Raw genomic sequence first — 25,249 nt, 5'->3', positions numbered from 1 at the left:
TAACGATGTCATTCTAATCACTTTCAAAACGTTTGTTTGGCTTTTTTTCAGCAGATGAACGTTAAAAACATTGACAACCAGTAAGAATCCCCTTGACTTTATGGTGCGTGAATCTAATTATCTTTCTGTAAATGGGCCTGAACTCAGAATTTTTATTTATTTATTGCATTTTTAAAGAAAATGATGGACAGCGTGAATAATTTGTTGTGGTAATCAACATTGTGCCACAAACGCTTCAGATCAAGTGGGACAGTCTGACACTCATGCCCTTCGCCCTGAAACATCAACACAGTTTACATCTCCAGTATCTGTCTTCCCAAAAGCGCTGATACTCATTCTCCAGGCGTGAGGAGGGGATGGCAGACAGCCCCTTACACTTCACACGTCTGAATGAACCTCACAGAAGCGATCAAATGTCTCCAGCTCCGCTTGACTCTTTGTCCTGCTGTTATACAATGACATTGATCTGATCCTGAGATCATGAAACACCACGGACAGCTGCTGGGTGAGAACACGACACAATGACTGTCCACATCACAAGCTCTAATCACTCCAGTCTAGAGCCCAACAGTGCTGATTATGGGCTGCACTGACGTTTGTACAGTTGGTGTGGACAGCAGCTGACAGCGGTTTTCATCAGAAAGTGTGTATCTGTGTGTATCACCAGGAGCAGTGAAGGTGACAGGTGTGCAGTAGGTTATCTGTGTGCTGATCTCAGCCTGTTCAGTTCATCAGTTCACACAATAGCTCGTTTCCAGACACTGTCATTTGTGGAGCTATTATTGATGATCGTAGTGATAGTGAATGCATTTAAACTGAACATCACTGCAGGAAACTGTAGCATGATTTTCTGTTTCAGAACCAGTTGGAAATGGATGTGCATCATGCTGAGGAATTATGTCCCTGTTCATTTACATTATATGGAATAATACAGCATGGACATTCATTCAGACACCTGATATTGTGTTGCATGGAGAAAAGAAAGTCGAATGCATTCAGAACGACCCGAGGGTTTCAGAATTTTTGGGCGAGTCCTCTGAGGTGGCCAAACTGGTTTTTGCAACACTGCAGCTGTTTTTTGAAAGTCTACTTGGTCTAACCAAAATGACCAGGATGGTCTACCTCCAGCGGATCAAAAACTGGCGAGCAGTGATCCAGACCAGTCTGAACCCACTAAAGACCAATGATAAACACCCAGACAGAACCAAGCAAAACCAGCTTTGGATTTGTCATAGATGTGAAAGCCAACACTTCTATATACACCATATATCCTCCTGCTCACACTGATACTGAGTCTGATTAGATATACTGAAAAATACTCTGAATATGCTGCTGCCCTGCAAACCCACTTTCTCCTCTTAAACCTCATGAACCCTCAGGAAGTGACTGAATCTAATCACCCCTGTGAAGAAAAGATCATGTTCTGTTCTGGATGACAGAAGATGTTTAACTCGGGTAAACTGTACTGTATGTCAGAAGTTGCTGTATTTAATGAATGAACCCTGACTGAACACGCTTTCTCTGTTCATTCTTCAGGACCGGGCTCGTATCAGTGAAGCCCCTCCTGGGGGTGTAATCTGAAGCCGCTGTTGTATCGGTGAGTTGCAGCAGCAGTAAGTCACTGCAGTCCTCGCCCCGCGTTCCGCACGCGTTCATCATGTTTTGACGCGTGGCGTCTTGAAATGTCGCAATGCTCGAGGATGAGAAACCGCTAGCGCGCGCGCGGGGATCGTGGAAGCACAGAATGCATGTTTGCGAAAGCTTCCTGGTTCTCGTGTGAAACAGCTGTTTGACACCATCTGCGAGACGCGAGCTCTCGGGTAGCTACGCGACGCGAGGGTTTTTTTTTTCGATAACAGCTCCTTTTTTGGACGCACGCAGAACGCGTCTTCCGCCCGTGCGGGCTTTCATCGCGCCGATGTGTCTCCGCGGGTGACCGTGCGCGGATTATTATCATGTGGCAGCGCGGATGCGGCTCGGGCTGGACGCGGGCGCGGTGCCAGGACAGCGGGGTCGATCCCGAGCGCGAGCGGCTCTGGGCCGAGCTCTTCGATCAGCTGGACCTGAACAAGAACGGACTGATCGATGTGAACGAGCTGCGGATCGGACTCGCCGCCCGGGGGCTGTCGTGGAGCTCCGTGGAGGAGGTACGGAAGAAACCCAATACACGCAGTCATAACGGATGGCTATTTATAGTGCAGGATAACTGTCCATGAATTCACAGGCATATGATTTAATGTCAGATGTGGAGATAATAACCTTCACCTCCAAGTCACGTGATCATCCGAACAGTTGAAAGTGAAAACGCTGCAGTACGCGATACAGTCGCAGCCAATCAGATTGTATCTGATGCTTAATATTTAATGAGACAGAGCTCGATTCGGACCAATGAGATTTCGCAGTGGGCGTGGTTACCCAGCGCAAGTTGCGTCGCAAATCATGAACTGTACATAGTGGACTGTTCAACGCCGAATTAAGCTATTTCCTGTGATTGTGCGAGACTTCCGGTTCATTAGCCAACTACAAAAAGTAGCACAGTTGCGCTACAAACCAGTGTGTTTATAATTATGGTAATAAATTAAACTAATGTGATAGCAAATACCTGTTTGAAACATCAAACATCATAAAAAAGTGTTTTTGTGCAGCTAAAATTACTAGAAGCACCTCGCACACTTGTTTCTACGCTAAATACATAGTGTATACATTAGTGTCATCTTAAATGAAACAATTGATGTAGATTTTAATTGCACTTAATGTGTAGCCGCTTGTAGTGCACTGCTCGCACTATAACACTACAAAAATGGCAAGGAATAGTGAAGAAGTGCACAAAAAATAGGATGCACCTTGTAGAAACCACAATATTTAATATTTGTAAACAGAATGTCAGACCGCCGAGATTTCACTGTGCATAGACTGCGCGCACCGTGCTCCAGAAATAGAAAGCAGGCAAGCCAGCCACAAAAAGTCACTTGTTGCTGGTTGGGATGGCGCCTGATATTCAGCTCAGATTAGACAGATGTGCTGGAGCCATTAGTGAGAGTATAACACATTATGTAGCTGCTTACTAGCTTACACACTCAAACTCATAATGCTTCATATGATAAAAGTACGACTGCACAGCAGGATTCAAGTTTCCAAGGCCTCCATGTTGGGGTCAGGAACAGGGCAGATTAGAGGACTGTGTTGCAGCACTAATGAACCAGTTAATGAGCTTAATAGTTAATAATCTCAAGGTCAATGGCAGGAACAGAGGAAGGGCATCAGCACCCGCTGGCACTAAATCAACATCACCGCGTCTCCAGCTCCCATCCGAAAGAAGGGTTTCTTCAAAGATTATTACTTATTACTTATTTAAAAAAAGTAAGATATTTTCTTGTAAATTTAAGTAATGCACTACTTTATTAGTTACTTGAAAAAGTATTCTGATTAGGTTACTTGTAATGCATTACCCTCAACACTGCTGTAATATACTGAATTCATACTTTAGTTTATAGTTTAGCATGTGACTAGACTATTGATCTGCTTGCCTGGGACAATCTTGTGTCATATTGATTTTTTAAACTTGATGGTTTTGTAGTACGCTGTGTTTTTTGAGGTTTGAAATCTTGTGTGCATGTGTTTTTGCATTATGCATTATGATGAATGATATTGGCAAGAAAGAACTTCACACAGACTCACAGAAGCACATGCAAAAGCTCAGCGTCTTGGAGTCGAGCCATGTGAGAGTAAATGTCACGTGACTCCTGGCTCACATAAATAAACTCAACAACACACACATCTGCAGAGGAGGACAGGCTGTAGCTAAATGGGTGAAATTACTGGCATAGCTACAGCGTGATTTGTCCTATAGCATACCAAGGATTGTGGGAATGATGAATGAGCTTCTCAGTGCAGCACTTTGTGTGGATTTAAAGTGACAGTAGCTTGTGTGAAGCGATTAATAAAATATAAAAATAAAAAGTTCTGAATTGAACTGTTTATTCTGATAATATTTATTATTTTAGTCACTGTGAGTCCTCACCATAAAACACCAGAATGTACAATTTATCAGATTGTAAAACCCTGAGAGCTGCAGCGAAATGCCTCTAATCCTTAACGTTTGCACAGCTCAGTACAAACACGTTCAGACACGCTGCACTGGGAATCTGAAAAACTCAGTGTCGTGGGGCGACACCCTGAAAAAAAAAAAAGCATGCGGTGATTAATCTTGTAGATCTGGACACGGTGTTCATACCCAGATGCATGTTTATTTGCACAGACATTCTGGATAGAGTCACATCAGAGAGATTTAAACATCAATCACTTAGCGGTTTATCTATCGATTATGTGGATTTAAACACTTATAAAGTCATTAAGTGTTTATAAATGAATTAAACACATTGTAAAGCTACTGTTTTGTGCACTTGGCTTTCTCTGCTGCTTTGCTTTGTTAATTAACATTCATTTTGTCAATGCATCTAATTCGGATGAAATGAACCTGTGTTTGATTCAGTGATTAGTGTCTGACTGCTCATGTGTGATGTTGGGGCTTTGGGCCGGTGGCTTTGCATGGTTTTAATGTGCTTTTCTCCTTCATTTGCACCCCATCCCACCTTTCCTAATGATTCCCGGCACCCCTCTTTCCCTCCATTTCTCTCCCACCCTCCTCTGTCTCTCTGTAAATGCCCTATATTCAGCAGATAGTACGAGCTGGAGACGTTGATCTCGATGGTCAGCTGGATTTTGAGGAGTTCACAGAGTACCTGCGTTCACACGAGAAACGCCTGAAACTCATGTTTCGCAGCTTGGACCGCAACAATGACGGTTAGTTTCAACTTCATCAGAATCAGTGTTATTTTAGTATATTGTACTGTATATTCTATTACAGTATGTATTAATATATTTTTAGAATATTTTATACTTTCAGTTTTCATTATAATTTTACTTCAGGTTAACTACAATGATTTTTAAATAAAAACATCATTTTTATGTTCTCATTTTACTTTAACTTTAGGTTAGAGATAAAATAATTATTAATATAACACACTCTTACAACATTATTTTAGTTTAAGCAGCTGTTATATTGCTGTTAGCACTTTTATTCGCATGTATACCCTCGCATTAGCATCTATTCCATTCATTCTACTATCTCACAATAATGTTAGTTTATCCTTATCCTTCAGTGTAATAGCGCATTGTTTGTATGTTTTGTAGGTCAGTTGGACGTCGGGGAGATCCAGCAGTCGTTACACAGTCTCGGTGTGGATGTCACGTTGGAACAGGCTGCCAAAATACTGCAAAGGTGTGTGTGTGTGTGTGTTAGCATATGTGCAAAGTGCTTTTCAGGTGTGACTCAGTTGTGACATGCAGTACTTGTGAAATGTGTTACTACAGTATGGACACGGACCATTCCATGACCATCGACTGGTTCGAGTGGCGAGATCACTTCCTGTTTAACCCTCTGCACAACATGGAGGAAATCGCTCAGTACTGGAAACACTCGGTGGTACGAAGCAAAAGCTGAAGCGATGAGTTTTGTATGAATATAGAATGAGCCTCTTTCTTCCTGTGATTCTGTTGTTGTGTGTTTGTGTAGATGTTGGACATCGGAGAGCTTCTGACGGTTCCGGACGAGTTCTCGGAGAAGGAGAAGCAGTCAGGGTTTGTGTGGCGGCAGCTGATGGCAGGAGCCGTGGCGGGATCGGTGTCCAGGACAGGAACCGCGCCGCTCGACAGACTCAAGGTCTTTCTGCAGGTGAGACAGCACTGGTCTGAAAGCAGTCACTTTTGGTCTTCAGACAACGAAAGCATCTGATCTTTGATGCACATTTAATGCCAGTTTCCCCTTTAGAGGTTCCTGTTGAGGTTTGGTACTTTCATAGTAGCTCTCAATGCAATCTAGAAAAAGCTGTGGCTTGTGTGAACAAGGATGATATGAATTATTGCACTGTTAGGTACTATAAGATGAAAGGCATCTAACTAACTACAAATATCCATAATAATATGTTTTATAATATATAACCTTTTTTTATTATTTAAATGTTATTCCTATTTTTTTTTTTTTTTTTTTTTTTTTGTTTTTAAAATAAAATGAGACATGCTGCTTTGGCAACTGGCTGAAATAAAATAAGTTTTAATTTTTTCAGTTCATTTTTTATTATTTTATTTCAAGTAACATAACAAAACATTTAATGGTTTTAGATTTATTTGACTAATTAAGTAGTAAATTTGATTTGACGCAAAAAGATAAAAGGTACTTTATATTTAAAAGCATTAATGAATTAAAAAAAACTACATTCCTGTAAAACATTGTGAATGACAGGAGAAATATAAAACTATTGATATAAAGATGCTGATTAATATCAAATTAAAATTTTAGTTAGAGCGCAGCGTTCTTTCTCTGATTGGTGTACAGTCTGTGCTGAATTATGGGTAATGTAGTTTTTCACCACTGTTGAACATGATTATTATAAAAAATACGTTGAAATAATGATTATTTAAAAAATAAGCTGAAACTTCAACAAAAGCATAAACCATCAATTAATAGCCTTGGGGCTCACAGTAGGTCTTTCTTTAAAGATTTATAATTTACTATTAAAAATTTACTATTTATGGAGAAAATGAATGGAATTTTTACTTCCAGGACCCTGTAGCACTCTATATTTTCAGCACCACACTGACCTCTGGAGGTCATATGAGACACTGCAACTGAACTTTTGTTGTTGTTGTTGTTATTATGTCTGTGTGTTTGGTTATATTCTCATCTAGTTAAACTGAAGCATTCCATTAAACATCATGTGAATCATGTGCTGATGTTCAGGTGCACGGCCAGAGCTCTGATAAGGGGAACATGTGGCGCGGTCTGCGTGCGATGGTGAAGGAGGGCGGCCTGACTGCGCTGTGGAGGGGGAACGGCATCAATGTGCTGAAGATCGCTCCAGAAACAGCCATCAAATTCCTGGCCTATGAACAGGTACGGCTCTGTCTTTAACACTCGGCCGTGTAGAAGGCGACTCAAAACTCAGCCTGCGTCTGTGTGTCTGCAGATTAAGTGCTTGATGAGAGGCAGAAATGAGGGAGGAACTCTGAAAGTTCAGGAGAGATTCGTCGCTGGATCACTGGCTGGAGCGACGGCTCAAACTGTCATATACCCAATGGAGGTTAATACACATTCAACACACGACAGCTGTTCCTGCACACACTGAATGTCAAGGTCACTGTATGTATGTCGAGGCCTGGCTGTCATCACACACACACACATGCACACACACACACACACACACACACACACACACACATCCACTCACATTACCAAAGGCTGTGGTTAATGGAGAGTGAAGTCTTTGAAATAGACTTAAGTAAAATAAAGCCTTTTTTTAAATGTTCGCATTATCAATGTTATAAAAATATACATATCTTCAATAAATAATCACTATTAATTAAAACAGATTTAGAATTGTTTATATAATATATTAACTAGTTCAAAAGATCTAATTGGGGTCTGTAATCTTTTAATGTTTTTTAAGAAGTCTCTTCTGCTTACCAAGGCTTGCTTTATTTGATCAAAAATACAGTAAAATTGTGAAATATTTTTACAAATTAAAATAACTCTTTTCTGTTTGAATATATATTCAAATGTAATTTATTTCTGTGATCAAAGCTGTATTTTCAGCATCATTACTCCAGTCTTCAGTGTCACATGATATCATTCTGATATGCTGATTTGCTGCTCAAGAAACATTTCTGATTATTATCAGTGTTGGTTCATATTTTTGTGGTAACGGTGATTGTTTTCATGACTCTACGTTGATTTTCTTGCTGCATTCCTGTCCGCTTCTCTCGTTCTGCAGGTGCTGAAGACTCGGCTTACTCTTCGTAAAACAGGACAGTATTCGAGTGTGGCGGACTGCGCTAAGCAGATCCTGCAGAAGGAGGGCATTCTGGCATTTTATAAAGGATACCTACCCAACATGCTGGGCATCATCCCGTATGCGGGCATAGACCTCGCCGTCTACGAGGTGTGTGTGTGTGTTTGTGTTGAGAATGATTCCTTCATAAAGACTCTTTCTCACATGGTCTTCCTCTCTCAGACGCTGAAGAACGCCTGGCTGCAGCGGCACACAGAGGGATCGCCCCATCCGGGCGTCCTGGTGCTGGTGGGCTGCGGCACGGTGTCCAGCACCTGCGGACAGCTGGCATCCTACCCGCTCGCCCTCATCCGAACACGCATGCAGGCGCAGGGTGAGACACACGCAGAATGAGACCAGGGCTGTGCTTCCATCCCAAGCTACAAATGTTAACTTGTGTGAAAAAAAATTGTGAATAAAGCATCATTTCCATCCTTCATGTTCAAGACAACCAAATTGTCAGTTCATAGGAACCTGGGGAAAAGTATCACTAATAAAAAATGAAGTTTGAGCTGGGGCTCAAAGTGCACAGGCAAAAAGCAATAAAAAACACTGCTATGTGATGCCTGATGTTTGGGAATGCAATTATGTGAGACCAATTAGATTTTTTTTGTTACGCAATGAGGAATTTATTCAGTAAATGGATTTCTATCATAGTTTATGTGCATTTCTTCTTATTAAATACACAATTATGCACTTTTTAAGATTTTTTGCACATTTAAACATTTCCATCCAGTGTTTTCAAAGTGATATTCCAAAATTCACATAAAAACGTGAATTCTGACCAGCGTTATTAGTATTAACTAAAACTAAAATGATCAAAATAGATTGTTACTTGAATTAAAGTAAACATTAATTGAAAAGTTATTTCAGCTACAATTAAAAAATTGGTGAAGAAACCATTTTCATTCAGAAAATTTCACAAACAGTTAGAAAGAAATGGCAAGTAACCCTGAATTAAGGATAACATTTTGAAGTAGAAAATATGTGAAAAATTAATAAAATATTGTCTTCTTGTAAAACATGCTCCAAAAAGCTTAGCTCTATTTATGGCTTTGAAAAATCTGTTTTTACAATGGAGTTACTAAGGCAACATTTCTCATTTTCATTTAGTTTAACTAGAAGTACAAAATAAAGAAAAACTAAACCTGAAATAAAATTATTAACTATACAGACATATTTACAAAAGCAATAACTAATAAAAATGTAAAGTAAAATTAACCACAATTAAAATAATAACAGATTCAAAATGCAAATGAAACCATAACAATATACTATTGACACTAAAATATCATTGATTCTGAACATGTATTGTTATCAGAAGAAGTTAAGATTCTTTTTCCTCTTCTGGTTCCTCAGCGTCAGTGAAGGGAGCTCCTCAGTTGTCCATGTTGACCCTCTTCAGGAGTATCGTGGCCCAGGAGGGTGTGGTGGGACTCTATCGAGGGATCGCGCCCAACTTCCTCAAGGTCATCCCGGCGGTCAGCATCTCCTACGTCGTCTACGAGCACATGAGGAAAGTACTGGGAGTGGGAACCTGAGACCGAGGGAAAGAAAGACAGGTCATGCGTGTGTAGAAAAAAAACAAAACAATCATATCCGGACAAGAAAGGTCTAAGACTTGATTATTTAAGCCTACAATATATTCGATCACTGGAGTGATGTTCACCAAAAACAGTGGATGTGAGGAAGAACGATGAACTGAATCCAAACACTGAATTATGCAGATTCTAAGAGGTGCTGTTCTGACTCTTTCCTGAATTACTGAGGTTCATGATGCGCTCTTCATGTGTGTTGTTGGTCAACAGGACCCTGATATTCAGGTATACAGGGTACGGCCCTCTGGATGTGGTAAAATGAACGCTTGTGTGTGTGAGACTGTGTGAGCATGTGCTGTACTGTACCCTGTGTGTTTGTGCGCGCGCGTGTGTGTTTAACCCAGTGCACACTACTGAACTCCAAATTGGAATGGCCAATAAACTAACGTCCTCCCTTTGAACTTACAGTACATTTGAAAGTGCCTCTGTTTTGAGAAACTTGTATGTTTTATCAGCTGTGGTCCAGTAATACGCCTCCTCTACTGTGGTGTGCTCCAAAATCAAAATCCCGACCAAACGAAAAGATTAGTTTACTCGAGTTTAAAGGAATAGTTCGCCCAAAAAGAATCATTCTTCAGAATGTACTCACCCTCAGGCCATCCAAGATGTAGATGAGTTTGTTTCTTCATCAGATTTTGAGAAATGTAGCATTGCATCACTTGCTCACCAATGTATACTCTGCAGTGAATGGGTGCCGTCAGAATGAGAGTCTAAACAGCTGATAAAAACACCACAATAATCCACAAGTAATCCACACCACTCCAGTCCATCAGTTAACGTCTTGTGAAGTGAAAAGCTGTGTGTAAAAAAAACAAATCCATTATTATTATTATTATTATTTTACCTTTAAACTGTTGCTAAACCACAGCTAAAATACAAGTCCATAATAACGCTTCCTCCAGTGAACAGTGGACTGGTCTGAATCAGGAGAGAAATATGCACAGATCAAGCACCGTTTACAAGACAAAACAGTCAAAAACAGCTCTAAACAAATATGTGGGCGAATTTTGATGTGGGAGACAACAGGAGATCACTTATTCACTGGAGGAAGTGAATTATGGATTATGGACTGATATTTTGACCAGAAGTGACAGGTTAAAGTTAAAATGTCTTTAGATGGATTTGTTTGTTACACACAGCTTTTCACTTCACCAGACATTAACTGATGGACTAGAGTGGTGTGGATTACTTGTGTATTATTGTGATGTTTTTATCAGCTGTTTGGACTCTCATTCTGACGGCACCCATTCACTGCAGAGGACCCATTGGTGAGCAAGTGATGCAATGCTACATTTCTCAAATCTGATGAAGAAACAAACTCATCTACATCTTGGACGGCCTGAGATTGAGTAAATTTTCAGCACGTTTTCATTTTTGGGTGAACTAATTCTTTAAATGATCCTAAAATCCTGCACTGCGTCCCAATTTGCATATTATGCAACCTGAATAGTGTTTCATGAATAAGACTTTCAGATTAGTATGGCAAATTGCATATTTTTCTAGTGATTTTCCAGCATGCGTCCATGCACGTGTTTTTTTTTTTTTTCAGCTAATGTTGCCCCCAAACCAGTGTAAAGTTTGTGAAGGTTTTCTTCAACTGTTTCAGGTAAAGAAAAGTACCAGAAAATGCAAGGCAGAAGTTGCCACAGCATTTTTTAAGTGTTCTGTATCTGATTTTTAGCTAGATACTAACACTAACAAGCAAACAGTCGATAAGTGCTATTGATAAACAATTAATGAGCCAACACTGGCGTACTAGAAACTCAGAAGTACTTTTACTGTGTATTTTCAGTGTGTAGTGTAGCTATCTGAATTGGGACGCAGCCTTGGAGTTCAATTTATATGCTGTCCTCCTCAATGAGGTACTGTAGCCTACGGTTTGTAAGCCTTATGGACTCACGGATGGGAGAAAGAGTGTTTGTTTTGTGATTTTTGACTCGGAACAAAGCAAAAAAGAAAGAAAGACTTTTTGATGGAGTCACTTCTAGGTCAGTGTGCTCTGTATTTTATCACTGAGTTGAAATTCAGATGTGTTACAATAAAATAAAGATTCCAAAATGGAATCTGCGCTAGAATTCAAACATCATTTGTTCACAAAATTCTACACAGGTTCAAGTCTCAAAATTGGGTTTTTGTTTCTTTTAGGTGGTCCATTAGCACACCCATATGCTACTGCACTATTAAATGTTCACAACACCAACTTTTAGCAGATATACATGCATTCAAATGTTCCAGTCTTTCTCTTCTGGGTAAACAGACCCAAAATATTGATGACATCATCCTGCACTCATGGAGTGTATCCTCTAGAATGAGAATGTCCCTCCCCTTGATTCAGCTGTGACAAGACACTGGCTATTTAACAAAAATAGTAATTTACTAAAACTAAAAGCTAGTTTGAAATATTTACCATGTTTACATCCATTCTGCAAAATTTTCCCACAATTAGTGTGGGAATTGTGAAGGGAAAAAAAGGTCCTAACTCCCAGTGGTTTTGTATGCAGACATTATTATTGGTCTTATTTTGATGTTAACAAAAAAAAATGAATACTTATAATTTATGGTGATTATATATTTTTGCTGTTCTTCCGTGTATTACTGAATGCATGCAAGAGAATGTATGTAAATGAAATGAAATGAAATTAAACAGTACAGTCTTCACTGAAGATCTTTATCATCATTATAACACCAGCTCATGTCTCTACGGAAGTTCTAAGCGGCCATGCATTATAATTTTTTTTCTTTTTGTTTTCTCGTTATAACGACTTAATTTTCTCGTTATCTCGACATAACGAAGTTCGTTTTCTCGTTATAACGACTTAATTTTCTCTAAGAATTTACAAAAAACTGCGCCAGCAGGTGGCACTATAGACCTGAATATAACTGATGGGGTGTTGTATACTATCCACTTTACTGTACGCGGACCTTCCTCGTGATCGCTATAATTTGTGCAGTCTTGTTTATTACTGACATTTAATTAATTCATAAATGTTAAATGCTTGAATCAATATGAATATTTTGTGTATTAAGTCCTGCTAGATGCATGAGTTTCACCAACGCATTCTGTTTCATCAATAACTGCTTATCAAAACCAAGGTTGACATCACTGTATTCTGTTTGCACCAATATATATTATATTGTGCTTCTTTTAGGCTCATGATTCATTTAAATTTAATTTTAATTTAATGATTAGGTAGTTAATAAGCGGAGATGTTCTGTTTATCTACAGTACGACGGGATTTAACGATGTAGGCTGATGTGCTTCTTTTCCTTATTACTAATCTTTATTGTTAACCATATTGATGAGAAATGTGATGTATATGTAAGATCCATAGGCTAATTTAATTCAGTTTTGTTCTGTAATGTTGTAATGGTTTTTTTCTACACACACACACATACACTACACGCACATGAACGCTCTTTTCAAACAGAAGCTTATAACACACATGATATCTGCCACATAATGACTACTACAAATTACAAATTATATATAATTTTATTTCATATAAAGGGAAAATTAAAAGTGAGTTTAATCCAAGCAGCTCTAATGGCGCGGTGTTGCCATTTAAACATGTTAATTACAAAAAAAAAACGTTCGTTGTACTGTCTCTGGAAAAAATCAACAGTGTGATTGATCAGCCTTTATTTATGCAGTATTGTAGACGTTATTATTACCTAGGCGAAGCAAAATTTGCTGAAACTATAGGCTACAGTAAGAGCGCCTGCATGGCTGTCCATCAGATGCCTGTCAAAGTTGAGTTCATTACTATAGCAACAGTAAAACTTTCATGTCGTTATAACGAGAAAACAAACTTTCGTTATGTCGAGATAACGAGAAAATTAAGTCGTTATAACGAGAAAACGAACTTCGTTATGTCGAGATAACGAGAAAATTAAGTCGTTATAACGAGAAAACGAACTTCGTTATGTCGAGATAACGAGAAAATTAAGTCGTTATAACGAGAAAACAAAAAGGAAAAAAATTATAATGGATGGCCGCTTAGAACTTCCGTATGTCTCTGCTCTACGGAAACTGTATTTCACACACTAACCCATAAAAATGCCAAAAAAATGCAGTGAGCAGCAGAATATAACCACCAAGATAAAAAGTTCCTAAGAGCCTATACGCTGAATCAAACGTCCATCATGTCAATCCGCGTTTTCTTGAACCTCATTGGTCTAGTTCATGCGCTCCTGAGCGCTGATTGGCTCCCTGTGCGTTTGGTCAGCCCTCCGTCTTTTCGTCACCTCTCAGTACTGGATCCAATACTCACAGTACGCCCGCCTCCAGCCTCCTTCTGATTGGTCAATGCAACAGCCACTCATTAAGAACGCCTATAGGAGACCGCTTACAGACCCGCAGGCCTTTTGTCCCTCCCATGCGTTTGTCTCGCTTGTCTTCCCGCGTCTGCGCACCTCCGCCCGGCCTAGACCTCCCCGCCGTATCCCGCACACTTCACCCCTCCGCACGGACAACATGTCTGAATACAGCGCGGTGCCTCCGCCCGGGGCCGGAGCGGCTCTAGGAGCCGGTGGACTCAAGAAAGACGCGTTCGCCGACGCGGTACAGCGCGCCCGGCAGGTGAGTGATCCGCACTGCGGGAGCGGCGGGCCGCGTTTGTGGGTCAGCGCGCGGGGCCGCGGGCACATGAGCCGGTGTGCGCGACTATTACCTGCTAGTATGAGCCGAGATTTCGACTAACGATATCTGAGAAATATTTGCCATTACAAACGAATGCGGTACGGAAATGCTAGCACGTGGTGATTATACGGTGCTTTGGTGTTTAGCGTCGTAACATATCAAATTATATTACATTCAGCTTACGTTACCGTAGTAACATGGTGCTACCCTTGTAAATGTCCAAAAACATCGTTTTAAAATGGTATTGTTTTTCCTTTGGTACTCTAACAAATAGTTCCGTGTATTCAGACATGCTCAGTGCTAGTAGCATTGTATTATTGGTGTTTTAAACATGCTAGCACCATGGTATCATGGTAAAAACAGAGTTGCGTACTCAATTTGTGGCAGTTACTAGGGTACAGCAATGGTTTTGGATAGATATGCAATGGTGCTTTTCATATAGCGTTGCACTGATCTTTGGCCTTGTTTGTTTACCATGTTTTCACATTGTTTTCCTCAGGTATTTCAAAGAATTCCATGCAAAACAATTGTGTTTGTACAAAAAAATAAAAATAAAAGCACCGTGTAACATTAATGGTGGTAATAATAATTCTTAATTAGCAAATCAGCATATTAGAATGATTTGTGAAGATCATGTGACACTGAAGACTCGAGTAAATTACATTTTACAATATATACAAATATAAAAACAATTATTTTGAATTGTAAAAATGTGATATTTTATTACGACGTGACCCTAAACTTTTGAACAGTAGTGTATATATTGCAATGCATAAATGCAATAAATGTATAATGTGACGAGCAATTAAAAGTATCATCGTGCTATTTAAAAATAGTACTGTATAGTGTTCTTGGTTCGTGTACTAACTTCATGCTGATTTTGCTGTATAGATGTGGTGTTTTTATCATAACTTGTGTTTTTGTGTTCTCCAGATAGCAGCAAAGATCGGCGGAGACGTCAGCGGTCCCTCCATGAGCAATAACGGCGGAGCGGAGAGTTACCCCTTCGCTGCCCCGAAGCGATCGCTGGAGGACGGAGGTACGGCGGCTCTGGATCTGTCCGTCCCACTCTCCTGAGACGGTTTTTGAGCTGTTCTTGTGTTTTTCCCCTCAGATCAGCCTGAAAGTAAGAAGATGGCATCTGACAGAGACAATGGCTCAGCCCTGTGTACGACTATCTTGGCTTTTTTGTTGTTGTTGTTTTAACTCGTGTAAACACACCCCCACACACACTTAAGCAACTCAAAGCAAATGTCTGTGTATATTTAGAGCAGTGATTTTATCCCTTTCTCATCCACAGCTATCGGAGCCCAGCTGGCTGCCCTTTCCCAGCAGAGGTAAGACGGTCCTCATGTGTGCTCTGATCAGAGCTGTTAGCGTCATCTGAGTCATTAAAACAGATCTCAGATCTGAGCATTGGAGAAGGCACGAATAACTACACAGGCCTGTATACTAGAATGGTTTCGGTTTCCACTGACTCCATCAGATGTGTTAAGCCAAAAAAAAAAAAGTTGGACTATTTTTAATGTGGTGCTGTCAATATGTAACACATGGCACGACACTCAAAACACTGTGAGACGTGGTTCAGCGACTAAAGATGACTATATAATATAATATAATATAATATAATGACAACTTTTCTAAAAAGGGTTTCGTCCCAGCCACAGGTTACCAAGAACTGAACGTATTAGTCTGCTGTTACTTTTCCTGACTGTTGTGTTTGTTTTTGTCTTTCTGTAGTGTACGTCCCTCATCTATCACAGAAGAGTACAGAGTCCCTGACGGCATGGTTGGGCTCAGTAAGTTCACACTACCCATCATGCACTGGTCCACACTCAAGCTCTCCTGTGTGAATCTCAGTCAGGGGCATTTCTTGACAAATCAAAAAAAATACACATTCTTATTCATTGTATGTTTTTAATTCATTACTAGTAGTGTATTAATGAACATATAAATTGTATATTATTTAAAAAATAAAATATGAAAGTAATCAAGTTATACAGTTTAAAAAAAAGATATTCAGCATTTACTATATTACAAGTTATATGCAACATACATAATTAAATTCTATTATAATAAAAATGTTATAGTATGTTGTTAAATACACACATGCACATATAATTAACATTCAATAAAATATATTTTATTTAAAGACGTGTATTTAATGTATATTTGTATGACTTAAGATTATTTTTGTTATACTATGTATTATATATTACCAAAAAAAAAAAAAAAAAAAAATATATATATATATATATATAATGAATAAATAATATGAATGAGGGGGTCATATTGGCAAATCAAAAAGAAAAAAAGCCCTCATTTATATATATTTATATTTACAGGGCTCCAGACTGTGCCTAAAACGGTCGCAATTGCATCATGTTATGATTTAAAAATTTGCATGTAATGCCTTTTTTCCTGATTGTTTTGCGATCACATCATTTATGTTGACGTAATAAACTGAGACGATGCACATCAAAGTTTTAGAGGAAAAATGGTCCTCATCTCTGCTGAACACCAGCGCTGACGGCACACCTGCTTAAAGCAGCTCCAGTTGTGGCAGCATGAGAGAGATCGAAAATGACTGGGACGTGCGAAGTAAAAGTGCAGAAAGGCAGGGTCTATTTCATGCACAACTTGAACAAACTTCAACAGGTAAAGCTGTCAGCTGTGTGGATATTAGCAATATCGTTAACAATTCTCATTTATAATCAATTCTAATATGGTTTCTTGTAATTAAGATCTTAGTCTAAATGCTGTGTTCTGTTGATGCGTGAACTTTATTATTTGTAGCGCACTTGATGTCCAATAATTACAATAAGCTTTGTGCTCTGTTGCCTGTTAATAAACAAAGGATGCACTTTAAAATTCGGCAAAATTCATAATGAAATTTAAACATAAAATAAATACTGCGTAGTTTAAGCGGGACATGAACTCATCATATCTTTCTCTTTACTGCTATAGTATGTAATAAACATGAACATCAATGGGTATATTATAAGAGCCTACAGTACATCTAACTGAAAGTAAGTTGAAATTCAGAGTTTCAAACTGCGGAAAACATGTAAGTAAATTTATATCAGAATAACTATTCGGCTTCCATAAGCTCATTAGTCAGATAGAAAAAAATAACTATAAAGAGGAGCATTTTGCCAAATGTATGCACTATATTGCATACTCATATTTTTACTTAACCTGTTGTCCACTTGATAAGAAAGAATATATGGAGCTAAAAAATAAAATTCAACATCTCTTATATAATTGCTTGTTACTAATGAAGAAAACCAGAATGAATGTGTGCGGGACATATGACAACATTTATAGGATGCATTGAGGAGGAGCCAGAGCTACACTCAATGGCCAAGTCATGCTGAAATAATCCATGATATTGGCACAGATTCTGTGTAATAATCAAATATATATAGTTCTCAATCTGGAAAAGACATTTAGTTTGCACTTTAAGTGAACCTTAGTTCCCAGGACGTCTACAAGATGGATTAAAATGCTAATAAAGACAAAAAAGATGAGACATAAACACATGACAGTATGACTGAGAGGTTAAAGGGTTAAAAAAAGGAGGGGGGGGGGTGAATAAAACACTTATTCTGTGGCACTTAAAAATATAATTTGGTTCCTAATTTTGTTTCCTATAGGAGCCACAGGCTCCTTGATTGATATTTTGTAAATTAATTTTCATTTTTATTTTTTTTGTCTGGAGCCCTATATATATATATATATATATATATATATATATATATATATATATATATATATATATATATATATATATATATATATATAAAAAAATACATTTTTTTTTTTTTTTTGAGGGGGTTAAACATGAATCAGGGTCATATTGCCAAATAAAAAAGAAAAAAAACTTGTTTACTTTATGATTTTAATTACTAGTGTATTAATGTACATACAAATTGCATATTTTTAAAATAATTATAAAATTAAGTTATACAATTTAAAAACAAGCAAATTATATTGAGCCTTTGTTACATTATAAATTATAATTATAATATGCATAATCCATAATTAATAAATTGTTATTTTTATAGTATAATATAGTGTTAAATGTTTATTTTCATAGAGTCTGTAATTAACATTTTAATAATAAAATGCATATTATATATTAAATTACATTCATATTTAATACAGTTCATATTTAATGAAATAAAAATATATAAAATTTAAGTATTCTTGCTATATTATGTGTATATTATATAATGTAATATCTTTAGTGTGTATATTTTTTTTATTCATCTCTGTATATAAATGTATATGTATATTTATAATAATATTGGGGGTTTGAAACATGGATCTGAATGTGTTCTTTGAGATTCACCCTTCTGCTGGAGGTTGAGATAAAGTTGGTTTGTTTATTACTATTATCCAGTCAGTGAATGATGTTTGTTTGTTTGTTTGTAGTCATTGGTCGGGGTGGAGAGCAGATCAACAAGATCCAGCAGGAGTCTGGCTGTAAAGTTCAGATTGCTCCAGGTGAGTCAAACACTGCTTCTAAAGAATCAAGTGGGCACTTCTTTCCTTTGTTTTTGATATTTGCATTTATAAATTTTGTGTGTGTTTAGACAGCGGCGGTCTTCCAGACAGGAGTGTGTCTCTCACCGGCGGCCCTGAAGCCATCCAGTATGTTTGAGCTTACTCACATGTTTAACTGCACTGCGGCTCTGTTTGTTGGTGTTTTGACCTTTTGACCCTGTCCATGCAGAAAGGCCAAAATGCTGCTGGATGACATCGTCTCTCGGGGGCGGGGCACTCCGCCCTCCTTCCACGAGTCGACCAATGGGAGCGGCCACATGCAGGAAATGATCATTCCTGCAGGGAAAGCGGGGCTCATCATCGGCAAAGGAGGAGAGACCATTAAACAGCTGCAGGTAGAGTTTGTGCCTGTGTGAGTGCAGAGAGACTTTTGCCTTGAGGATTGTTCCTGGTTTGAGCTTATTTACTTAAGAAATTAATGCTTTTATTTGGCAGGGATGCATTAATTTGATCTAAAGTTACATTTATAATGCTACACAAGATTTTTTTCAAATAAATGCTATTCTTTTGAATTTTCTATTCATCCGAGAATCCTGGAGAAAATTATTTTCCACAGAAATATTCAGCAGCAGAACTGTTTCCAAGATTGATAATAATCAGAAATGTTCCCTAAGCAGCAAATCAGCATATTAGAGAGAATTCTGAAGGATCATGTGATGCTAATGATGCTGAAAATTCAGCTTTGATCAGGAATAAATTACATTTTAAAATATATTCAAATAGAAAAATTATTTTAAATTGTAGTAATTTCACAATTTTACCGTTTATTGATAAAAAAATGCAGCCTTAGTGAGCATAAGAAAACAATATATATAATTGATCTTAAACTTATGAACTATAGTAACTATTACAGTGTTTATATTATCCATTTATATTATCTATGTATTAAGGTCAAAAGTTGTAAACGCTATTAGGTTTTTTTTTTTTTTTTTTACTAATCATTTCTTGAAATGTATACATTTTGAACATTAACAGGCAGTTTGTAGTCAGCTTCTCTTGTCTTACATATGAATGTGTTTGTGTTTCAGGAGCGAGCTGGCGTGAAGATGATTTTGATTCAGGACGCTTCTCAGGGGCAAAACATGGACAAACCTTTGCGCATCATTGGAGATCCTTACAAAGTCCAGGTGTGAGCGTTTTCTCCATTTCTCCTCTTCTCTCACCCGTTTCCATTCCTTATTTTGTCTTTTCTTCTCTTCTATAACCTGTTGTACCTCTAACAAGCCTGTTTAGATTCTGCCGCTCAGGGTCTGTGTGTCATGTCTTTCTCTAGCAAGCGCGTGAAATGGTGCAGGAGATTCTGCGAGAGCGGGATCATCCTGGCTTCGACAGAAATGAGTACGGCTCTCAAATAGGGGGAGGAATTGAGGTGCGTGATTGGTTTAATCCTTTTCGTTACATTGCCATTTGAAGTGAGTTCGATGTCGTCTCATTCTGATTGGACAGGTGCCTGTTCCGCGTCACTCTGTGGGCGTCGTGATTGGCCGAAGCGGAGAGATGATCAAGAAGATTCAGAATGATGCTGGTGTGAGGATACAGTTTAAACCAGGTTTGTTTGGACTATCAGGTTCTGACTAAACTCAATGTTTTATGAAATTATAGTGCATAACATCATATTTCTTCTCTCTGTAGATGACGGTAGCGGTCCAGATAAGATCGCTCACATAATGGGTCCTCCGGACCGCTGCGAACACGCAGCCAGTATCATCAATGACCTCCTGCAGAGCATCCGAGTCCGAGAGGAAGGAGGAGGGGTGAGTGAGGCACACATTATTCTGAATATATATCCGATACACCTCACCTCAGAGGTGTTTTTTTTTTCTTTCACAAATTCAGTTTTGCAAATTTTCTCTTATTTAAATTTTACATTTTAGTAATTAAAAAGCATGTCTAATTATTTGAAAAAAAGTATATATTTAAAAAGTAATACATTTGTTTAACTTTTTTATTTATTTATTTTTTTTACAAATTGTCTTCCCTTTAAAAAAAAATGTTTAGGTTCTGTTTTAATGCTTAATTTTAATAACCAAAAAGCATGTTTAATTAATTTAAATATTAATAATAAATATTAATATTATCTTAAAACTATTTTTAAACTAGGTTTAACACTTACAATAATAAGTTGTTTTAATTGAAATATTGAAATGAAGAATCTTATTTTTATGATGCGAGTTGTGGTATTATTACATTCTACTATGCAATATTAACATTTAAACAATATTAATATTAACAATAACCAGTTAAACTGAACTTATTTTATGGGATTGTTGTGAAGACGTTGATTTTCTGTGTGAGATCACCACACACGTGTTTGAGATTGTGTAAACCATGCTACTTATTCACACAGAGAAGCTTAAAAGTGGTCTTTTTGCGGTTTAAGTCACAGGCACTAGTTCATATCGCTGTGTACAGCCCTAATTTTGATTCATTTTTCCTAAATTTGCCAAATTCACTGACATTGTGTTCTATAGCTAGTTCCATTTTTCTGACTGATTCCATCTGTGTTTGGTTGCTCTGGTTAATCTCTGTTCTGTCCATCAGGGTCCCCCCGGACCTCCGGGCACAGGCATGCCTCCGGGTGGGCGTGGCAGGGGGCGTGGCCCAGGAAACTGGGGCCCACCTGGCGGTGAGATGACCTTTTCGATCCCTGCCCACAAATGCGGTCTGGTGATCGGCCGAGGCGGCGAGAATGTGAAGGCCATCAACCAGCAGACCGGCGCCTTCGTGGAGATCTCGCGCCAGCCGCCGCCCAACGGTGACCCCAACTTCAAACTGTTTACCATCCGGGGATCTCCTCAGCAGATCGACCACGCCAAACAGCTGATCGAGGACAAGATCGAGGTACAATAAACACCACTTTTGTGCTTTATCTTGATGTGTTTGCTGGTTTTAACTGGTCTGCTTCTCCTCGTAGGGTCCTCTGTGCCCTGTTGGACCTGGACCGGGTGGGCCGGGCCCCGCTGGACCCATGGGCCCCTACAACCCGAACCCCTACCAGCCCGGACCCCCTGGTGGACCACCACAGTCAGTAGTGCTTTAACGGGAACTCGGCTTCAGGGAAAGGGTTAATGTTTGACTTTGCAGGCATTGTTTGCTCATGTTCAGTTGTTCTGTCTGTCTGCAGCGGGGGTCCTCCTGGCGGTCAGTATCCTCAGGGCTGGGGAAACACATACCAGCAGTGGCAGCCACATGATCCTAGTGAGTCCATTTGTACTGATGCTTTCAGTGTTTGTGTCTTGATAGGATTATAACACATAATAAAAGTACTTGAGAACCTTGTGCTATTAGTCACATGACTTCAAGTTCTCATGCTCGGGTCACATTGCATCCTGAATTTTTTTGTAATAATAGTAATAAATTAATTCCAATTTATAAAATACACTAGTCTGACAGATACTACCATTATTATGCAGGCATTTAAAATTAGTGTTAGTTTTTTGGAAATTGTTTTTTTAAAAATGGAAATACTTGTATTGTTAACTAAAATAAAAAATTTAACTCTGTGCTAAAATATCTAAAAATAAAATAAAGTAAAACCAATTAATAAAAAATGCTAAAAACTATATAAACTAATAAAAATGACAGGCACAACAAAATTACTAAAACTTCAGCTGAACTTGGGGAAAACAGAAAATAATAATGGAGGGGTCAGTTAAAAAAAAACTATATATATATATATATATATATATATTATATAACTATTTTAATGTTCCTGTTGCAGTTTAATTCCTGCTTGCTAAAAATTAATTTCTCTTTAAAAAAAAATAAGAAAAAAAACCTTGCTGTCCCCAAACTTTTAAACTGTAAAATTTTAAAAGGTGGATAATTTTAATGGAATCATTTTAATTTATTTGGTTAAACATTGATTTGATCTTGTTTCTCAGGAGGCTCTGCTCATCTTTGATAGTTGCTTTGGTTCAAGTATTTGAAGTATAAAGTGAATGTGTGTCTGTTTCTCTCAGGTAAAGCAGCAGCGGATCATAACGCAGCCTGGGCAGCTTATTATGCACAGTACTACCAACAGCCCGCAGGGGGCGCTATGCCCGGACAGACACCTGCAGCCCAACCGGCCGCTCCTGCTCCTGCTGACCAGAGTCAAGCTGCTCCTGGCGCCGCTCAGCCCGACTACACCAAGGCCTGGGAGGAGTACTACAAAAAGATGGGTATGAGCGCTCATTCCTTGTCGTGTTTAGTGAAGATAGAGAAGAGGAATTCCTGTGAATGAGTCTGCTGGCATTCAGACTGCCTTTTCTTACAGCTCCGAGTTTAGCTGATGAAAATCATCTCTCATCTCTATCAGCTGCAGCAGGAGGAGGTGCTGCTCCCGCCGCAGGAGGAGCTCAAGCCACGGGAGCCGCAGCGGCGGGACAGACGGACTACAGCGCCGCATGGGCGGAGTACTACAGACAGCAGGCTGCTTATTATGGACAGACGGGACAGGCCGCGGGACAGCCGGGCGGCACACCACAGGGCCAACAGGTACAAACACACATCACCTCTGTGTGTGCGGTTTATGAATTTGAACAGCCAACGATGGCAAGCAGATTCAGATTCATGTTTGATTAGATTAGATTGCGCTGAAGTCTTGTTTAAGAAGTTGAGTAATGATGCAAACTAATTTAACTAGTTTAAAATTGACAGGTTAACTGATTGGCAAAAATTTAAATAACTTGCGTTTTTGATGCTTTAAAGTTAAAAATATTTTAAGAAATATTAAGTCACGTTATTAAAGTTTGTTTGCTAACTTATATTATAAGATATTAAGTAGATATTATGCATTTTTATTTTGAATTATGCTTATACATAGCTTTCGATACAATGCCTATTAATAATTGTATATTATAAATAAACAATTATAAACAAATACATTTCAATACATTTTTTTTTGCACTTTACATACATGGTGATTTGCAAAAATTAATATACCTTAAGTTTTAGTACTGAAGATTAAATCAAATAAAAAATAAAAGAATATTAAAAGAATAAAAGAATTATAAAAATAATACAACATACAAGATTCAATTAATATATTTATGTATTCATGTATTTTTAATTGACAATATCAAGTTTTGATGCTGAAGATTAAATTAGATTGAAAAGAATAAGTTACTGTTTCTGAACGTGTTATGTAAAATTTTACATTTTTATATATATATAATTTTTTTTTTTTTCAAAGTTTTTAAAGGCATAATCTAAAGCTGTGAATGACAGTGTTTCTCAGTTTTGTTCCCGTATGCAGAGATGTGACTGATTTCTCGTCTCTCTTCAGGCGCAGTGAGGTGGCTGTTGCTGAACTCTCGTCCGTCCTGCTCCTTCCCTGCATCCTCTCACTCTCCTGGCAAAAGGACTTCTGCTCTTCCTGTTTTGTTTTTCTTTCTCGTGTCCTGCTGAAAAGCTCTGTGACTCTCCTCTGAAGCCAGATTTCTGTCTTTATGAAACTATATGGCTTCTGCAAACGCTCTCGTTTCTCCTCCTGGATTTTTGCTGGATCCACAAACGCTGATGGACTAAACTCAAACTCTGCCTTCCCCTCCACAAACACTTCGTCCCTCCTCTTCCTCGCATCAGTGTGACTCATGGCCAGGAAACACAAGGGAATGCTTCTTCTGCAACTTCCTCACATGAGCGTGCACTTCCTGTTTTGCATTATTATTATTATTATTATTATTATTTTTTAATTAAGTATTTTTGAGGAAACCGGTACATTTAGAGAATCTTCAGATGTTTATAACTACCGTTTCAAACTCAATGAGTAACCATGTCTTTTTTTTAATGCCTTTGTTTTTGCTTTTAGTCCTTTTTAATTTGATTGTGCTGGAACATTCCCACTGTTTAACATGTTCACTTTTTTTCCTTTCTATTCATTTAGTGAGTTTTTTAATGTGATTAATTCTTCTCCTGTGATTATCAAATGGGGTTTCAGTGTGTGTGTGTGTGTGTGGGTCGTGTCCTGTGTGTGTATGAGTGTGTTCTGCTACTGAAACTCAAGCCATGTGTGTTGCTCCTCACTCTGTGAAATGAGGGTTTTGTTTTTGTTTTTTTCTTCCCACCCCAAGTTATTGGAAGTCATGATGTTATAAATATATAAATTGTATGTTTTTTTTTTTTTTTTTTTTTTTTACTGCTCGTTTTTAAAAACTACAAAATAAATATCACAATCCTCATCCGATCACATGACTGCTGTTCAGTCTAATATCTTTTTGACAGTCTAGCTTGTTTTTTGAAATGCAATCTTTAGCATTACTTTTGCTCATTCTTCTGGTTGGTGATCAAAAGAGCCGCCCAAACATTTTACTTTAAAAGGCCAAAAAACTAACTTGACTAACAAGGGTTGTGGGAAGAAAGTACATATTACAATATCTAACTATACCTTTTTTTTTTTTTTTTTTTTTTTTGTAATTTTCCATTTTATCAAATTCACTTGTTCTCTGCATTTCAGTGCCAAAATAATAAAAAAATTGAAAGATTGATTTGAAAGGAAGATGTGCTTAAATGGCTTTTTTGTTTTTGACCAGTCCTGGTTTAGGCATCGGTTTTAAGTTCAAACTGTTATTAGA

General features: G+C 38.1%; 2 protein-coding genes across 5 annotated transcripts; both read left to right on the top strand.

Annotated features, from left to right (window-relative positions):
• Positions 1–634: 634 nt before the first annotated feature.
• On the top strand, positions 635–9,891 carry LOC109057651 (calcium-binding mitochondrial carrier protein SCaMC-3-like). Of its 2 annotated transcripts, none has more exons than XM_019074882.2 (10): positions 635–2,147; positions 4,680–4,803; positions 5,194–5,281; positions 5,374–5,485; positions 5,576–5,734; positions 6,800–6,952; positions 7,026–7,139; positions 7,830–7,997; positions 8,070–8,220; positions 9,246–9,891. In XM_019074882.2, exons 1-10 carry the CDS (start codon positions 1,956–1,958, stop codon positions 9,425–9,427), a joined length of 1,443 nt encoding a protein of 480 aa, XP_018930427.1. In that variant the 5' UTR covers positions 635–1,955; the 3' UTR covers positions 9,428–9,891. The 2 variants fall into 2 exon arrangements, with proteins under 2 accessions (XP_018930427.1, XP_018930426.1); XM_019074881.2 differs by having other exon boundaries at positions 637–2,147; positions 4,677–4,803.
• Positions 9,892–13,842: 3,951 nt separating this feature from the next.
• Positions 13,843–25,173, top strand: LOC109091942 (far upstream element-binding protein 2-like). 3 transcript variants are annotated; one of them, XM_042763769.1, is made up of 19 exons: positions 13,921–14,063; positions 15,057–15,162; positions 15,238–15,291; positions 15,424–15,460; positions 15,864–15,922; positions 16,608–16,781; positions 18,561–18,632; positions 18,722–18,779; positions 18,862–19,027; positions 19,721–19,819; positions 19,966–20,061; positions 20,139–20,241; positions 20,325–20,446; positions 21,234–21,533; positions 21,607–21,716; positions 21,817–21,890; positions 22,655–22,855; positions 22,951–23,171; positions 23,962–25,173. In XM_042763769.1, exons 6-19 carry the CDS (start codon positions 16,691–16,693, stop codon positions 23,968–23,970), a joined length of 1,722 nt encoding a protein of 573 aa, XP_042619703.1. In that variant the 5' UTR covers positions 13,921–14,063; positions 15,057–15,162; positions 15,238–15,291; positions 15,424–15,460; positions 15,864–15,922; positions 16,608–16,690; the 3' UTR covers positions 23,971–25,173. The 3 variants fall into 3 exon arrangements, with proteins under 3 accessions (XP_042619695.1, XP_042619687.1, XP_042619703.1); XM_042763761.1 differs by lacking the exon at positions 16,608–16,781 and having other exon boundaries at positions 13,843–14,063; positions 22,993–23,171; XM_042763753.1 differs by lacking the exon at positions 16,608–16,781 and having other exon boundaries at positions 13,843–14,063.
• Positions 25,174–25,249: the final 76 nt, after the last annotated feature.

The sequence above is a fragment of the Cyprinus carpio genome, chromosome A1 (assembly GCF_018340385.1).
Source record: "Cyprinus carpio isolate SPL01 chromosome A1, ASM1834038v1, whole genome shotgun sequence".
NCBI classification, from domain to species: domain Eukaryota; kingdom Metazoa; phylum Chordata; class Actinopteri; order Cypriniformes; family Cyprinidae; genus Cyprinus; species Cyprinus carpio.
The sequence above is the reverse complement of the archived record's forward strand: the minus strand, read 5'-3'. Positions and strand labels throughout refer to the sequence as shown.

What these genes read in the sequence shown, in the direction of transcription:
- LOC109057651 (XM_019074881.2), top strand. Translation starts at nt 1,956, where the DNA reads ATGTGGCAGCGCGGATGCGGCTCGGGCTGGACGCGGGCGCGGTGCCAG. An exon ending in AATTCCTGGCCTATGAACAG is followed by an intron (nt 6,953 to 7,025) that starts GTACGGCTCTGT and finishes GTGTGTCTGCAG; the next exon opens with ATTAAGTGCTTGATGAGAGG. An exon ending in TAGACCTCGCCGTCTACGAG is followed by an intron (nt 7,998 to 8,069) that starts GTGTGTGTGTGT and finishes TTCCTCTCTCAG; the next exon opens with ACGCTGAAGAACGCCTGGCT.
- LOC109091942 (XM_042763753.1), top strand. Translation starts at nt 13,959, where the DNA reads ATGTCTGAATACAGCGCGGTGCCTCCGCCCGGGGCCGGAGCGGCTCTA. An exon ending in TAAAGTTCAGATTGCTCCAG is followed by an intron (nt 18,633 to 18,721) that starts GTGAGTCAAACA and finishes GTGTGTGTTTAG; the next exon opens with ACAGCGGCGGTCTTCCAGAC. An exon ending in GGAGTACTACAAAAAGATGG is followed by an intron (nt 22,856 to 22,950) that starts GTATGAGCGCTC and finishes CTTTTCTTACAG; the next exon opens with CTCCGAGTTTAGCTGATGAA.